This window comes from Camponotus floridanus, unplaced genomic scaffold (assembly GCF_003227725.1).
Source record: "Camponotus floridanus strain SB8 unplaced genomic scaffold, Cflo_v7.5 scaffold24, whole genome shotgun sequence".
NCBI lineage: Eukaryota > Metazoa > Arthropoda > Insecta > Hymenoptera > Formicidae > Camponotus > Camponotus floridanus.
Genome location: NW_020229370.1, coordinates 682089 through 700433, shown reverse-complemented (window position 1 = coordinate 700433; position 18345 = coordinate 682089). Strand labels below are relative to the sequence as shown.

At 34.9% G+C, this 18345-nt stretch overlaps 1 protein-coding gene across 10 annotated transcripts in view; it reads right to left on the bottom strand.

The window, feature by feature from the left end:
- The window catches only part of LOC105250594 (synaptotagmin-7), a 156983-nt gene that overhangs the window by 17200 nt on the left and 121438 nt on the right, over positions 1-18345 (bottom strand). For 2 of the 10 annotated variants that reach the window (XM_011256827.3, XM_025409047.1), the window contains exon 2: positions 3290-3436. The exons of 6 other annotated variants lie outside the window; for them this stretch is intronic. In XM_011256827.3, the coding sequence (XP_011255129.1) occupies positions 3290-3354 (65 nt within the window). In that variant the 5' untranslated portion in view covers positions 3355-3436. Of the gene's footprint in view, positions 1-3289; positions 3512-18345 lie in introns of those variants that run through there. 2 more of the 10 variants (XM_011256820.3, XM_011256834.3) reach the window with 1 other exon arrangement.

The following is an 18345-nucleotide window of genomic DNA, read 5'->3' as shown; positions in this document are numbered from 1 at the left end:
TCCAGAATGTCGCGTTGCTAAATGTACACAATATCTCTGAAAAATTTATTTTCTCGATATTACCTATAATATCGGACAATATTGGATTGATCGTAAAAATGTGTGTGCATAGACAGCAACATAATAATCAACAATTATTTATAGTAAATTAAAGTATATTTAAAGTATATTTACGTGTAAAGTTCTATAGAATTGCATACTATATATAATTATAAAACTTGGTGTATAAAAATGAGGGGAGAGGCTTATATTATTCCGTCTGATATTCTGATATGGTATTTCAGGAAATTAAAAACCCTGCGTGCAGACACACATGTGTGCGCTCTCCAACAAGTTTCAATCGATAAAGTTACAAGCGAAGTATAGTATAAGAAATGGGGCGCACAACGTTGCTGTTCTCGTTTAACGCACGCGAAAAGCTAGCGGGCTCATAAAAAACTCCTGTAAAAGTTATATAAGTAATAATTGAGATACATAAGAATGGATATATTTATTTTTTACATTCGAGAACTGATATATTGATATGTACATATTGATATATATATATATATATATATATATATATATATATATATCGATATATATCACGTATAAGTTATCTTTTCAATTCTTCCAATTAGTTAAATTTCGCTACTTTTATCTACAATCGAGATTATTTCACCTTGTTGCAATTCGCACGGAATAAAATCTCGAATTAATTCTTGCTGGAAAATCCTTCGGGAAAGAGCTCCACGAAAATAAAAATTCTCTTAGAAATTAATTTAACCTTAATTAAATATACAGAAATAAGCTCTAAATGGGAAATTTTCCTTATTAATTATAATAATTATTAATATAAAATGTATTTTCTTTAGAGCACTTGCAATAATTTTAGAAATGTATTAAGCTGCAAATCAAAACTATGATAATAAAGAATTTAGAAGATCTTAATAGGATTATACTTTATGTGTGAGACAATTAATCCATTCTGATCATTAAAGAGAATTGAAAATAAAATTGTTATTATCATGTATTATTCTTGTTCATGTTTTTTATTTTCCTCCTATTTAAATTAAAACAAATTTTCTAGAATACGAGACCGTTTTTCTTTTTTCATTAAATTTTGATAAATTATTCGATAAATAAAGATAAGTTAATTTTTCATGTAGAAAAACATCAAGACCTTAATTATAACGTCACAATTATTCTATTATTGTTTTATTTAATATAATTTTGATTTGTTTCGCCGCAACACACCTGTTTATTCTCTAACATATCCTGACGACAATACATGATTAATTTAACGACATTATTATTCCAGTATGCACATATATATCATGTATGCGCCCAATTTGTTACTGGCAATATTATCTTAACATTATGCACTGTCACAAAATCACATTCTAAAATCGCTCTCGAAATATTTCTTCTACAATATTGGCACACAAAATAAAAAGAAATTGTAAATTTCGTCGACGCTATATAAAAAAAAACTCGATTATACTCAGATAAAAAATTAATTGAATAAAAATATAATAATGTAAATAAATGTGTCCTCTAAACAAGTGATAATTTTTCAACAAACGATATATGTTTTTTACAATTCCAAAAGAAGATTTTCTAATTATGCTTTGCGATTTCTTGAAACAAACAAAAAATAAATTCCCGCGATTCCCATTACATTCATATCATATTCATATCATATTCATATCATATCATATTGTCGAAAACAATGAAAATATTTTACGTAATAGAAGATAAGATTGACAATAAGTATCTCATATAAGCTCGATATTTCATTTCAGATGTTTTAATATTACAGCACAGCCTCCGCTGGCAACGTTCTCGGGAACGTTTCCAGCAAAATATACACATCTATTACGCTATTACGCGTTGTGAACGCTTTAATAAATAAAAAGTATAATATCAGAGAGAAAGAAATGGCGCAAATAGCGCGCAAATTCGGCAGCTTTCTCATTTCTGTCTTGTATCAGGTCGGAAACGTTTCGACTCCCGACGAAACACAGAAATTACCTCTGTCGTCGCAAAACAACACCAACGATACTGGAAACGGAGACGACAGCTTTTCGAGTGTCACGTGAGGACGTTATGTCAGCTCTCTCGGATATTTTCAAATCGAGAACAGCCACTGACTTTGAAATTGTTCGTATTTTCGAGACGATTCTCGACAACGCGAACAGACATTGATACATCCTCTTTTTCGACTCTTAACCCTCTCGTTGCACACATTTTCTTATAAAAGTTAAGCTTATAAAAGTACAAACAATAGTTCTAAAAATGTCACATTGAAAAAGCATCACTGACGCGACGAAAGCGTCTCTTTCAAACTTTTCTTACGCGATTTTATATCCGACGTAGAAATCGCTTCCGTGCAAGGACATATCGTGAAATACAACCTGTCCCAACTATGTTGGTGTTTGTTAAAGACGGGAATTCAGTGATGCATTTAAAAGTCTGTTTAAAAAGATTTAAAAAGTCTGTTCCAATATTAGAAGTAGTATATTTAAAAGAATAATATTACATTAAAAAAAAAACGATATAAACAATGTATTACATTTTTATGTCATATGTATGCATGTATGCCTTGTTATCTAAATTCAATTATTTTGTAAATGAAATAAAAACAAAATAAAAACTTGATGTTCAAAACTGATCTTCTTACAAACTATTGAATTTATAGAAGATACTTTATAAAAAAACACAACGCTTTCTTTCGAGTCGAAATTTTGCTTCCATTTTCAATTTCAATTTTCTTATATTTTAGAGGATTTTAATTTATGTAGAAAATCCTACTTTGTATCTCAAATAAGCAAACAATTTTTCATTTAGAAATTTGAAAGAAAAGCTTATAAAATTAAGTAATATCAAAAAAGAGAAGTAGATATTAGTTTAAAAAATAATGTAGAAAGCAGGAGAAAAATTTCAACTTGAGTTTCTATAAAAAGATTAAATTTACCAAAAGCTCGAGGTACATATACGAGTAACATATACGTATTAATACATTCATATAGATGGTACTTTTATTTTCAATTGTGTTATCCCTCAAATATCATTCTTTAATCTGCTTTTCACATATATTCTGTAAATATATGTCATAAAAAATGAATAGACTTTAATCCGCGGACGAGCGCACTGTAATTTTATATAGGTTCCTTTATATATAGATTTTTCCATTATCGCGCAAATAACGAATTACAGTGTTTTGTACCGCCCTATTCGTATTTACTGTATCCGTATCTAAATATGCAAATGTGTCTCGTTCTGAAAAATACGCGTACGTAGATCTTACCTGGTTGTGTAATATTCGAAGAAGGCAACGAGTATCTCCAACGATCTTGACACAGCGGCCCACATAATTTCCTCGTTCCGATGAATTTCAATCAACTAATCTAATCTCGCTAGAGCACTTTTATGAAAGTTCCAATCGACGAGGTATCTGACGATTTGAATTTAAAGCGATATTTCGAGCGATTCTCGCATTCTTGTTCTTTTCTTTTCCCTCTCTCTCTCTCTCTCTCTCTCTCTCTCTCTCTCTCTCTCTCTCTCTCTCTCTCTCTCTCTTTTTCTTCCTCTCGATGTTAATTTTTGTTACCGATACATCATCTATTTGTAGATGTACAATTATAAAATATGAGAGGGCGACAAGTGATTGGCCAATACTATTTTGATTTATATATTTATATATTTATATAATTTATTTATATAAATATATATTTATTAAATATATATTAAATATATTTATTAAATATATATTTATTTATTTATATAATTTATTAAATATAAGATTATATATAATGTATGCTCTATATTATATTTAATTTTGGATCAGAAGAAAAACAAATGTCAAAATTCAGGTAAATTGAATTATTACGTTAAATATAGATATTTTCCATAAAATTTTTGTCATAAAAAATTTATAGAAGAAGTACATTTAACGTATAATCCGATCAACGAAAAGTTCGATATTAGTTTTGAAATAATTTTGCAATTTGGAATTACATAGTTCAAATGCAAAATATTTGAAAATTTGTTTTTTAAAAGTTTTAGAGCAATGATTGCAAAGCAAAGATAAAAAAATAATTTTCTTCAGGTTACTTTAAATTTTCTTTTAACAAGATATTTTAACTAAAACTTACTTGTAAATGAATATATGATATACAACTGAGAAATTGCAGAAAATAGTGTCAACCTAAGACGAATCGTCTGCAAATTTACTGATAATAATTAAGATTATGCTTGCAAATCGTAGGATATCATGTATGCAAAGATGTATGCTTAATTGTTTACATGCGCACAAAATTTATAATAAAACATAATTTATTCTCATTAATCAAACATAATATTAACAAAATATAATTTATTCCCGTTTATTAAATAATATAATTCCGTTGTTAAATAATATAAACATAATATTTACCATATCTCAGAAAGCTTGTTGAAAATTGTTTATTATTTCTTTCCATTCTATATAAAAGCACACTATTCACAAGAGACTTGCTATTCGCAAAATAATATAATGAATTTTTAGATTGAAAAGCAATTTGCAATTAAACCGTCTAAAATTTATTTCCGTTTATTAAATAATATAAACATTATTTACCATATCTCAGAAAGCTTGTTGAAAATTGTTTATTATTCCTTTCCATCCTATATAAAAGCACACTATTCATAAGACTGTTAATAAGACACTCGCTATTTGCAAAACAATATAATAAATTTTTAGATTGAAAAAGCTATTTGGAATTAAACCGACTAAAATATCAAATTGTATCGATACGTTTAATTACTTTGACCTACATTGTAATCCACCCTACGTAGATTGTATGGCCGATGTGTGTGCAATTAGAATTTAATAAAATCCTTACATTGTGTATATTGTTACAATACCATATTGTAGTCTGCACTAAGGGTCACGAGCGTAACAAAATGAAATACTTTGAACAATTAATCCGCGTAACGCACGCCGAGCCAATCATCAGTTCGACCTGGCTGTTTAGTAAGCAAGTACGGTAGTACATTCTCATCGATTGCACGATAGATAATATTAATGTAACGCAATTATCGGCCGATAAACAGTTATCCCATATTAAAGGTTACGAAGCTACAACGCATCCAAATCACCAAACGTCTCTCTCTCTCTCTCTCTCTTATTAAATTAAACGATATAATGAAAATTGACTTTGGAACATTGAATTATTATAATGCAAGCGGTTAGCCCTCCCCGATGTCATCAAGCGTAGACGAAATTTAATCGGGAAGTTCATTCATGTACGAATCTTTTTAGATTAGACACTTTCGCCGCAATTACGATTTAATCGGTTAATTTGAAGCGACATATTGTTAATACGCCACACGCAGCGGATTTTGATGAAACAGGCTAGGAATAAAATTGATTTATGAGCACGCGACAGGTCAGGTGAATGTGTGTGATGCGATGATAGCAACGTGGTGACCAGAAAATATTGTATGTACATCGTGACAACGATAAAGGAACAACGTCATATTTATCACTGGCATCTGGCGACGTCATATGGATAGAAATACGCGATATAAAAGCTCATTTCGTAGCAACGATTGATTTTTAAGCATTTTATCAGGACTAAGTATTACGTATGTATTTGTAAATGTCAGAAATTCTTGCAGAAAAACATGAAGATTTAAAACGGCTCGATATATCTCAAATAAAGAATATTTTTGCTTACATTATAGATGCTTGTATTTCGAAAAAAAAATTATTTTCTTGTTGAATTATATTATCTTGTTTAATTAATATAACTATTTTCTTCTCATCTTTAATTTTTGTTTAATTAATCTAACTATTTTCTTCTCATCTTTAATTTTTGTTTAATTAATCTAACTATTTTCTTCTCATCTTTAATTTTTGTTTAATTAATATAACTATTTTCTTCTCCCCCAAGATCATTGGCTCAATTGAAGGGACAGTATTCGCTAACATTTTTTAGGATAAAAATTTCTCGTGATAAAAAGAGAGCGTATCTGTTGCGAGTTTACGAGACGCATGTAGCGTCAACCGTTGACCGATGACACAATTAAATCACTCGCGAAATATCGTACATCGTAACTCGTCGACGGACAACCCTCGCGTCAATATTCGATAACGACGCCCCGCTTTTAACGGGTTAGGCACGTGGCTCGTGCGTGTAACCCTTTTAATGAGTTTCAACAAGCAATTTAACGGAGAGCACACATAGCGGCGACGACGGGCGCCCTAACATAGACGGCAATTTTCTTCGTAATGACGAAGTAAGGCGAACTTTCTCTTTGTTTCTTTTTTTTTTCATCGCGTACTTGCAGCTTTCACGGTCCAGCTCACGAGCACGGCAATGAAAAATAGGTGAAAAGTGCGAGAGGAGAGGTGGACGGGAGGGAAACGCCTTTCGCGAGTTTTATATCCGACAAAAGAGAACTTACGAGAGGGAACAAAGTTAAGGGAGAGACATTAAACAGACGACGCAGTTACGGACAAAAGTTGATAAAAAAGCAGTTGAATTATTTATATCCCCGTTACACAAATATATATCCGTCTTTATTCGTTTTACGATGAAATTCGCGTACGGTACAAAAATACGCGAAATACGAGAGCAACAAATGGACCGCACGCGATACGTCAGTTGCGGTTTAGATTTCTTCCTTCGGTTGATTTTATCAATTGTTAATTTGATTTCTTCGCGGAAATCTCTGCAGCAGATAGAAATTCTAGAGAAATACGCGAAATACGCAATCAGCAAAAACTCCGGAAAAAGACGAATTACGGATTCAGGTATCGCACGAGACCTCCTTTCTCTTTCTCCATCTATCTATCTCCCTTTCATATCTTTCACCTACTGGAATGTTCGAATATAATGTAAATTCCTCTAAGTTATGCAGAATTATCATCGATCGTTTCTAGTAATACAAAATTAAAGGTAAGTATTTCACGAGTTCGTGAGATATTCGGAACTAAGATTTTAATACGTACTTGACACCGAGTTCAAATTCGCTCTTCAAAACGATAGCAAAATAGACGGATAATAGAAAATACGAGATATTATACTTCCATTAAAGTATTATTAATGATATTCGAATTATGCAATTGCTGTTTCAGTATGCAATTGCAGCAAAATCAGAAATATGACTCATTTAAAGGTCGTCGGAAAAGAGTTTCAAGTTTTCTTCCAATCTTAAAATAATTATATCCTTTTTTTGCATCCATAAATTTCTAAGTGGAAAGATATCTCGTTATCGAAATATTGGATACTAAAGATGAATAATATGCATTTCGTGTTTGAGGAATATTTCAAGAAGAGACGTGACGCGAAGTAGGAATATTAATCTAACTTTGCAGGAAAGAGAAATGTTATGTTAAATGGTGAAATTATTATAATAGCTCACTCAAATGTTACATTCTTTCCGATAAGCACAAAGGGATCATTCATTAAATAAAAGTTCTAATTGCAAGATATAAGAAATTATTTGATATATGTTATAGATTATAAAATGTAGTAAAATTTTTCAAAGTTGGAGTATTTTAATCTTATTTATATTTATTTTGTGGTTGTGTGTGTGCGAGGCTTCTCTCTCTCCTTTCATTCTTTTTTTCTGTATTATATCATGTAATCAACTTCTGCTTAAATAATGTTAAGCTACAGCTCGTAAATTACGAACTTTATGGCAAAAGAGATTCAATTGCAATTCGAGGTAGATAAAGTTTATATTAAGTAGCAGCTCTCTTTCCGACGATGGCGATCAGTTTCAAAGTTATCTCATTCCGCAGGTTTCGGATGCGCAATGATCTTGTATCTCGTCTTAATCTATTAATGAAATTAAGGAAACGTTGATCAGAACTGTTTCATCGAGTTGAACCCGCCAAAGTTAGATGAGATAGCTTAGGAATTATAAAGTGTGGATTAGCGCTTGCATAGAAATTATAATAAAACTTATACCGCGTCACGTCTTTAAAATTTAACAATGTAAGCGACAAATCGGATGCACTATTAACCACCATTTCGCATGAAATTTGAATTAAATCGAAGCAAAATTCGTGTAAAGTTATTAATGGACTATTAATGTCTCCCACAAAGTAATATTACAGGCCGTAATATTCTTCTTACAAAGAATTATTTATAATATTACAGGCCATAATATTCTTCTTACAAAGAATTATTTTAAGTTTATTAAAAAGAATTTTTCACTTTCCAACATGTATATTTGTACCCCTCATTTTGCCCCTTTATATAAAATATTCTATTTAAAATTATATATATATAATACATTTTTATAAAGATAATAGGGTTAACTAAAAATAGAAAGTTTTTATTAAAAACATTTAATCGAAAAATTTAATATGCATCTGAAGATAACGTTTTAACTTAATAAAAGAAAATTATATTAATCTTCAAATTATGTTAATTGATCATGTGAAAATTATTATACGGCAGAAAAAGTGTTATTTTATGTTTTTGCTTCAAATTATTATTTTTAATTAGTTCCTTATAACGTTTATCAATAAATATATATATATATATGATATCATTATTTGATTGACAAACAAAACATTACCTAGACAGTAAATTAATTATTAAAAGCATATTTTAAGAATCTCGTTTATTCACGCGATTCTCTGTTCGATACATCGTTGGCATGCTGGTTCGTGCCAAAAGGCAGGTATCGAATACTTTACTGGAAATCACCTGGAAGTGTGTTATATTGGAAACAAATAATGACTAAATTTGGAGTAAATTTAAACTAAAACTATTCAAGAGCAGCTTCTAATAAACTACGTAAAATGTCTACAAAAATGTATTCATAACATTTACGTCTGAGTTAAAAATCGATTGAAATAATTGAAAGGAATAAAAAGTAACATGTATATATTAAAATCATTTTATATAACAAGATGCATTGTCGGGAATCGATGAAATGTCGACAATATTCGCATGTCGAAAATATTCGCATGACCAGATATTACGATATAATTTTTCCGGAAAAAATTCATCACGCGAGATACTAATAATTGAGAAAAAAAAACTATGAAGAGAAAAAATCCGAAAAATCTAGATAGCGGACAAACGAGCAAACTATACGATTCGGACTCCGGAGATGGTACGTGCTGTAGCACGTCGGGCTGTTCACATCGGGTCTGAGTAACCAAGAGAGAAAGAGACAGAGAGAGAGAGAGAGAGAGAAAGAGAGAGAGAGAGAGAGAGAAAGAGAGAGAGAGAGACAGGATGGACGACAGAGGAGGAGAAAGAGGGGAGGAATAGTGGTCGGAAGATAGGAGGTTGGATCGATCCTAGCCACCACCACTAGGAGAGAGAAGCGGAGCCCGCCGCGTCCGGGTCTGGCGAATCTCCCGAAGCCAATCCCGAAGCACGTAGACTCTCGTCTACGTGGGGTCGAGTTGCAAAGAAAAATTGTATCTCGCCGATCCCGGATATCGTGCGGGTATCACCCATGAGATCGCGGGATGAGTATAATGGCGGGATAGTTATCTCGATTATAGGGGATTATTCGTCGCGCGCGCGTCCTCGCTCCAGAGGGAATACGTAGCGACAGGTGGGAGCGTCGAGATACAGGCTAAGTGTGTGTGTGTGTGTGTGTGTATGTGTGTGTATGTATGTTTTGGCAGGCGCGTGCACTCGAAAGCGTGGAGCTTAACGGATTCTGTAGAGGTCCTCTGCGCCCATTTGTTCTTGCGCGAATGATTGTCGCGGTCGGCTTTTCCCTTTATGCGGCAGGGTTTCTCTAACAACCTCGGCAATCACGGCGTTAGTCGAGGAAACATTGGCAAAGGCCTCTCTTTTCGAACGGCGAGAGTTTATCGATTGACGCGATTCGCCATGAGACCGCTTATTGGCGAGCCTTCGACATAATTCCGCACTCGATATCGATCGATCCTTCGCCAGCTTCGCTCTTTCTCTCTCTCTCTCTCTCTCTCCTCTCTCTCTCTCTCTCCCTCTCTCGTAACAATTCAGCATGTGTACCATAACACATATTTGCATATCAAGGGAAGAGAGAACTTATCCAGTTGGCCGCGCGATTGGTTTACTATCGATCAGTCCGGAAAGGTTGAACACTCTACCGCTTGTGTTCCGTTGCTTTGACCGATATATTTGTGAGGAAAAAAATGTTCTCTCGTCGATCCCGCTTCTCGCGAAGGTTGTCGCAACAAGTCATCCACGATATCGTTCTTTTCCAAGCATCCCCTTTGGTTTCCGAAAAGCAAGAACGTAAGATCGCTCTCCCGCGCTTCTTTCTCTTGGATGATAAATATTTTCATTTCTCCCGATCGATCATGGTGTCAACTTGTCGCGTGTAACCGTATCGAAAGCCAAGCGTGTCGCGAGCATCAGCTAAAATAACCTCATCGAATATCCATATCGACGTAGAGAGTTTTCATTCTAACAGAAATTTTCCCCGCTCGGCAAATGTGTCAGAAGATATAAGCGAACGCGTACAAAGTGCCTGCGTATTCCTGAAATTGTTTGAAGCGTGATAAGAATTTACTGGTGAAAATTTAAAGAAAATGTAACGGGGGAAAAGAGAGAGATACACGGAGGGAATAATGGGAGAAAGCAAAATGCGCATCGTAATTCCGCACACGTTCGGGATCCTTCGATTATTGATGTCCGCCGACTGACGACGATCACAAGCGAAGCGGTTTCATCCCTCGGATGAAAAAATGTGGCGAAAAATTTCTCGTACGAAATGAAGAACGTTTACTTTTCTCTCGCGAAATGTCCATCAAAGCACTTCTTCCCCAGAGCACTTGCCTCGATCTTATTACTAGCGTGTCACAATGTCGCACTTGTCAGCGCGAGGATATGTAGTAATAATAGATGCGATAAACGAGCAGAGTTTGCGCTTTCGACCCCGGACTTTGTCGACAAAAGGAACGTTTGTCGAATAGACAGGCGAGGGCTCGCGCTGACAACAGGAGCGAAAACCGCCATCAAGTTTGCGCGATACTCCATCACGACTTTACCGGAGAGTTAGGGGACTTAACCCCTGCCGCCCCTCGTCCCAAGCGTTGACAGTTAGACGCCATCAGCTGTTATGTCATGTCGCGGCGCCTCGAATTTTTAACGAGCAAACCTAATCATCCTAACGATCTTTTCCTTCTCGTTAACCGCGAGAATAGTAAAAAGTCACTCGCCCTGCGTGCCAGACGGCCGGAAGACAGACGAGCAACAGGTTCCCTCTCCTATATACACATGTAAAGCGAGATCCGTCGATTCCCCTGTTCAATTACTCGCTCGCCCCATTTTTTTTTGTTCGTTAAAACGTCATGGATTCGTTGATGTTACGAAGGGCGTGATGAATCATCTTTTGATAATCAATAAGCACGGAAATGAAGGGAGGGTATATATCTTGCTCGTTTCAGAAACGACGTTGGACGTTGCTACATTAAATACTACTGCATAAAATATCACGGGAAATTTACTTAATATTCTTAAATTGATAATTTATTAATTATTTAATATTCTTATATTTATTTAATGATAATGATGCGATATTTTTCTCTCTATCTAGACAATATTATATTTTATTAGAATAATAGATATTGTTCAGCGTTAAATTTTTGATTAAATAAAAATTGTAAAAAATTCCCTTGACGGAAAATCTATTTAAGGCAAATTAATCTAATAATTTTATTACACTTTATTACCATCGATTTTAAATTCGTCGGAAATCTAATCTATTTTTCGACATTAAATCACCTCGATTCCCGTTTTATTTCGAAAAGTTTATCTCAAGATTGGCGGATATCATCTCACCTCATCCTTCTATATAACTTTTCAAGATATTTTAGACACGATATCATATTAAGGACTAACTTTTTGTATCTCTCCCTTCGACACCATCTTTTTCGCACTCAAAAGTCCTTCAGGGAGAGAATACATTGCGATGAAATGTTTAAGTTGACACTTGGCCTGAATGATGTACGTTGTTTCCCAGTATTGTTTAATGACTTTTGTGACGTTACACATAAAGGGAGTATCTCACTCTTACTTCATCTGAGTAAGTGAATATGATCTGCGAATACATAGAGCCAAAGTGATGACAGCATGAATTCATTTATTCACAAGACTCGTAGGCAATTATTCTCCTCTCGCGGAGTAAACGCGAAATTCATTCGCATTCCAACCTACAATAGCAGAAGAGAAGAGAGATATCATCATTTCACTTTTTCCGCTTTATAATATTTTTTTCGAAATAAATTTCAATTTGGGTTTTGTAATGTATTTTAAAAATTCAATTATTTAAAAAAAACGCTTGTGTGTCGAAAGTAACAAAAAGAAAAGAAGCAAACGTATAGTACGCTGGTTTGATATTACATTAAATCTGAAACAATTTAATTCCTTGTTTTAAACGCTCGCTGATTTAATTAAAGAATTATTTCAAGTGTACACGTTTAATTAGTAGGGTCATTCTTGGAAGAAAAAAAAAAAATGCAACAGATGGTACATTTCGATATGTTTTCATCGCATACATAAAAGAACTCGTCGCATATACGATTGTAACACGTGCGAAATTAAAGAAACCACCGAAGCTTATGTTATTACAGATTTGCAATAATAATATTCCCCTTTTTTCAACGCAAGAAAAATTTAATATTATCACAAGAAATTTACTTTTATACTACACGGTATAAGCATATGCGTTGCGATATTGAATGCACAATCGATTCGAAGCAGCGACCGGTGGAAAATAGACGCTAGCTCCCTTCCCCCTTACGAGGAAGTTAATATAAGTTTTTTTTTCCCCCCTTCATATGACGTCCTTATTAAAGAGCTACGTCCCACTTGTCAAGCATCAACCTACTTCTTCAAGCAGCTGTGCGCGATCGCGCGCGCACCGATATAAAACTCAAAACCTCGCAACGCGTGACTTGAGCTTCTTAACGCAGCTCGTGCGCCACTTCCTCACGTTACAACATCGCGAAATGTAGATCGAGCGAACCACAAAGCCGCAAAAAACGTACGACGGATAAAACTATGCCTAGAAGGTGTAAGAACGCGCGGACTTTACATATATTATAAGATAATTGCGTTTATAAATGTGTGATGATGAGTGCCACTTTTCCTGGAAACGGATCTAGTGGTTTCCGCATATTTTTCTAATCTATATAACATGCGAATTTTTAACTCGCGCATAGAGAGAAAATCGCTGATGAATCTACTATAGCGGAGATGAGGAATATAAATTTTTTCAAACGCTAAAATAATTTGCATATGTTATTAATCTAATTTTCGTTGCGAATAAAAACTGGAAAAAGCATTAATTATTATTATATATTTTTCGTATAAAGCGAGAACTGAAAGATTAAATATAAAATATTCACAATCCGTGTTTAACAATAAGCTATATGCATCGGTATTGTATTTACATTGGAAATATTTATTCCGGACCAAAATATTACTGGCTATATCTTCCTTCTCCGCACACGAGATTCCTCTCCGTAATCTTTCAGGCTTTTCAATTCGTAGCATTTTTTTTTAGTCCTTACATCGCGAGGCGATTCCATAAAAATCTGAACAAGAGAGAAGCACCGCTATTTTTCTCCTTAGAACAAAAGCTCGTAGCGTTTTTGGGGGGGGGGGGGGGTGAAACAAAAAAATTGTACAACAAAAAATATGCCCCAATCTGTCGACGAGAAACAATGAATATACACATATATAAAAAACGTAAATAATGAAAATACATTTTCCAATTAAAAAATCGCCTATCGAGGTTTTTCGCGAGCGTTGAATCTCGCTCTCGCGCCATATCACATTCGCGCTCTGAATTTCTGGTTTATATCGCAAGCGCGAACGTGTAACTCCTACATTCGATATATAATGGACGTAAAATTGAAGAGAATTTTACCTACAAATTATATATAATTTTATAGAAATAATGTCTGGATGATTTTCAAATCACTTGCGATCGAATTACCAGAGCGCATTAACGCTTTTTCGACGAATTTCAACAACCGCACTCGACGAATGTGAATTTTAATCCCTAACAAATTTAACTTCCGATATAATGTCGCAGAGAGGCGTTTTACGCCGAGAAATAAAATGCGTATAAATAATGTTCTTTCATCAAATTTTTGCTAAACGGTTTATTAAAAATTTATAGCTAAAATGCAATCTATGCGTAGGTAATATCGCTAAAATACCTTTTATTTATCAAAACGCGGGCGTTTATATTCAATAATGATCGATCGGCCCGGTACCTATCGTATTGTGAACCGCCTTTTGAAGAGAGGTATTCGCATCGATATAGTAATACGCGCGAGTGTAACTTTTAGAACAAAAGCGAGCTTGCAGAGCCCCGTATCAGCTTCCCCAAACACCGCTTCTTCGTCGTCTGAATCGTACAACTGGGCGAACTTGGTTGCGATGAAAATTGTGCCGATCGAGGAAGTCGATTTCCTTCGCTAATGACATGCTCGGTTCATTTTCTTTTTCCTTTCCGTCGAAACAACCGAGATTGATGCGCCAGAAACCGCGTTTATAAACGTTTTCCCCCCCGAGGTCACTCGTGTGCGGGGGATTTATCGACTCGTCATTTTTAGCCACTTTAATCCGTCGAGCGTGACGTACTTAGACTTGGTTAACTTACTAACGCCCGCTTAAAACTTATCAGTCCTAACAGACGGAGACTTAGCACGAGGAAGCATAACCATGAGGGATGTACCGGTATTTATAATAAGCCGGTGTTTATTATACATTCGCGTTCTACTTTTTTAGGGAAACGAAAATGGAACAAAATATGATCGCGATATTTTAATAAATATTTCATCGAAGCGAAAAGAATTAAATAAATGGCATTTAAAAACACGCGTATTTAAAGGGCTCGGGCAAGAGAAAAATAATTTAGTTTGTTTTTCGCAGATGTTAATTATTTAATGAGCACCGTTGCACGTACGACTGCAGAATTATTAAATAAATTGTTAAATAAATTTGCAAATTGAAGATTTCCTCTCGCGCTTATATATCGAACGTCAGTGACGTAACGACTGACAAAATTCTCTCTATTTCTCTTTCCTATCTTCGCAAATTCTATTTGCTTAATCGTCATCGAAATATACACTATCGAGGATTAAAAAGTTACGGCGAATTCGATTACCTTTCGTCATGAATTTTCGCCGAAAACCAGACCCTGAATTTATCTGGAGAATGTGTCGTTAAAATTTCATCCGACGATGAGACACTCTATATGCACGGACGTAAAACACAAAGGAAAAAAAAAAAAGTACGTAGATAGAAACATTGGATCGGATATATAGGAGCTGCACCATCACCAGGGTTAGCGCGACGACGTGGCTGCTTGATTATTATCGACTTTAATTTACTCGTAATTACATGGCTACTATAAAGAAACACTGCTCATTAGCACGTTCCCAGTTTCACTAAATTAAAAAAAAATTAAGAGCAACGAGAATTTAAAAAATGCTTCATATTTCAAATTTCTTTTTAACGATGTTTTTTAAGGATGTTTTGTATGTACAATCCCAGAAAAAAGTAGCTGAAAATCAATATTGACGAATTCCACTTTTGGTGTATTTTGAATATGAGAAATTGCGTGGAATATTACAATTTGATCTTGACTACAGTGCAGAGATGTATCTTTTAATATTTATTGCGTTTTTACTGAAATATTCCGAATTTTGTTAATCAAAATGATTAACTTTTGGCAGAGAGTTTCGTCTTGCGACAGATACATGGCTAACTTTATTAAATTATATTTAATATCTTTTTCACCAGTTAGTACTTGTATAATATTATTTGACCAAATATTTCCTCTGTATCTAAACTTTTGCAAATTTTAAACAAATTCTGAATATTATTTCCATGTGTTTTTATCATTTGAATCGACGTGGTAATACGTTTCCCATAAGAACACATGTTAATTCGGTGCAAATTAAAATCTATATAACTTGTGAACGCTTTAGTGAATCGATTTAAAAATTGTACCGAAGATTCTAAACATATTTAAGGACATTCTGTACAATTTTCATTAAATTCTCAATATTTTGAAAATAGGAATAAAACATCCTTAAAAACAAAAATATACACATCATTTCTTATTGAAGATATATTTTAAATATTATGCGTTACTTAAAAAGATGCTGAATAGAGTTTAATTATTTCACCACGTGATATGTGTTTTAAAATAAAGCGCTAAGGGTATCACATCGACTGTAGCAAGCAAAAAATGCTATATTTTCGCGAAAAATTACATTAAAGCGGAGAGGAGAGAAGGGGAGAGAATATAATACCGCTTCTGCGAGAACACTTTTACTTAAAGCGGACGGAATTGGTGCGGAACGAAGGTTTAAAATTCAACGGAACATTTCCTGGCTAGCGTCCATGCGAATTAAAGAAACGCGGCATCAGTTCCACTTAAATCCCACTTGATCCCGGCTCCTTAATCCTGTAGCGCCACTAAACGCCTCGAAAACTGGCATCCTTCCTCGCTTAGCGAGCAAGGTTTTATATAAACCGCGAAAATTTCATGTATAAACCGTCGCTCTTTCAAATCCCTTTGCGAGAGATACGCAAGTTTTGACGAAGTGCAGGGAGCAGAGGTTGCTCGTTGCAAGAAATGTCAATCGTGGGCGATCGAATTCGCATCCTCGACGCGAAACCAAGCATCTTCGGTTCAATTCAGCCGTGCCACGCTCGGTCACAAGTGGGTCATCTCGCATTGTTTCAGACCGACGCGATATTATTGGACGGGCGTATCTATCGACCGACTTTCAAGTTTCGACGGCAAATAGGAAATTAGCAGGCCGCACGAAGGGATGAAGGGGCTTGCGCGTGCGAATTAGATAATGAAGCGTCCCGGCGACTGTTACTCTTCCCGTGATTAGATTACTCGAAACCGCCGCCGATTCAATCCTCGTCCCGCCAATTGAATCCGGTCCGACGACGAGTAAGCTATAATCGGATCCCGCGTGAGTTATGCAAGAGGGGAGAATCACTATGCAATCAATGCAAATGTAATATACGCGGATATATATGATATCCGGGGAAAAATGAGAGGAAAAATCGTCTCGATTTTACGAACAGCTGTTCCGTTATCAACTGTCAGATTCACCGCCAAATATATGCGGGCGGATAAATTCGATGGCGCTTTGTTGGCAAGGTTTACGCATTTATTCATGCCTCGGTGGGGGTTAATAGGAGGCGAATTATACGCTTAATTAAAGTGGCATTATTAAACGTGAAGTTCTTTACTCGAATTCGCTATTCCATATCGCGCGTCGCGTCGACTGTTCGTTTCGAAAATTGCTAAATTAGAACAAACAAGCGTTCACGTCGCATCCTTCCGATATTCATCCGTTCGATGGCCGTGCATTCGATAACAATCGCAACATATAATGCGTTTAATTAAGCAAATCTGCGGTCGCTAATTATTACAGATGATGTAACGTACCCGCTATCATCATGTCCCGCTAAAACCCGATACCAAATTACGCGGAAGTGACACGCGCCCGCGTAAACGGTAATTTTTATACGGAATATCCAAAGCACACATATGGAGGATGTCACTTGATTGGCGCCCACTATTTATATAGCGATACTCCTCGTGAAAAACTGAGTCGAAAAGTTCTGAACCATTTTTTTCTATAACACTTAATAAAGCGGTAATTATTGAGTAAAGTTGCATCAATAAGCACCGACCTTTAGCCTCCTTGACGAAATTTTCTTTAAGGAAACGCTTTTAACGGAAGAAATATGATTTTTAACGCAAAATAAAGAAAAAATGGTTTCAAAAAAATGCTTTCAAATTTTTTTTATTATAGAAAAAAATAGTTCAGGACTTTTCGACTCAGTTTGCCACGAGAAGTATCGCTATACAAATAGTGAGCGCCAATTAAGTGACGCCCTGTATATACATACACGGAGAAAAAGCGAAATTATGGAGAGGCGAGTGAAATGGAATGATTAAAGGTACGATGGGTCGGCAAGTAATAACATTCTCTTCGTAGCCGACAAGCTCGGATCATTTTCCCATCAGTTTGAGTGCACTCGGTCGTCATTTACTTACGCAAATACTCCAAGTGAGATCGAGGAGAATATTAGACGTCCGAAATAATGTATTGGCGTTTAATGAAAGAGATCGAGAAGTGTCCGATTTAACCAGGGCTGAGAAATCCCTATTTTATTACGAGCTTTATTAAACGATATCGCGCGAACGATAAAATATACCGGAGTTTTCCTGCCAAGAGCTTTTTTTTACCTCTTATTTATAAATTCCGTCATAGATTTCGAATCGATTTTCTTTCCCTAACGAAAAGCGATCGAGAGAAGCCATCGCATTCACGTCGTGAGTTTTCAATTTTCAATA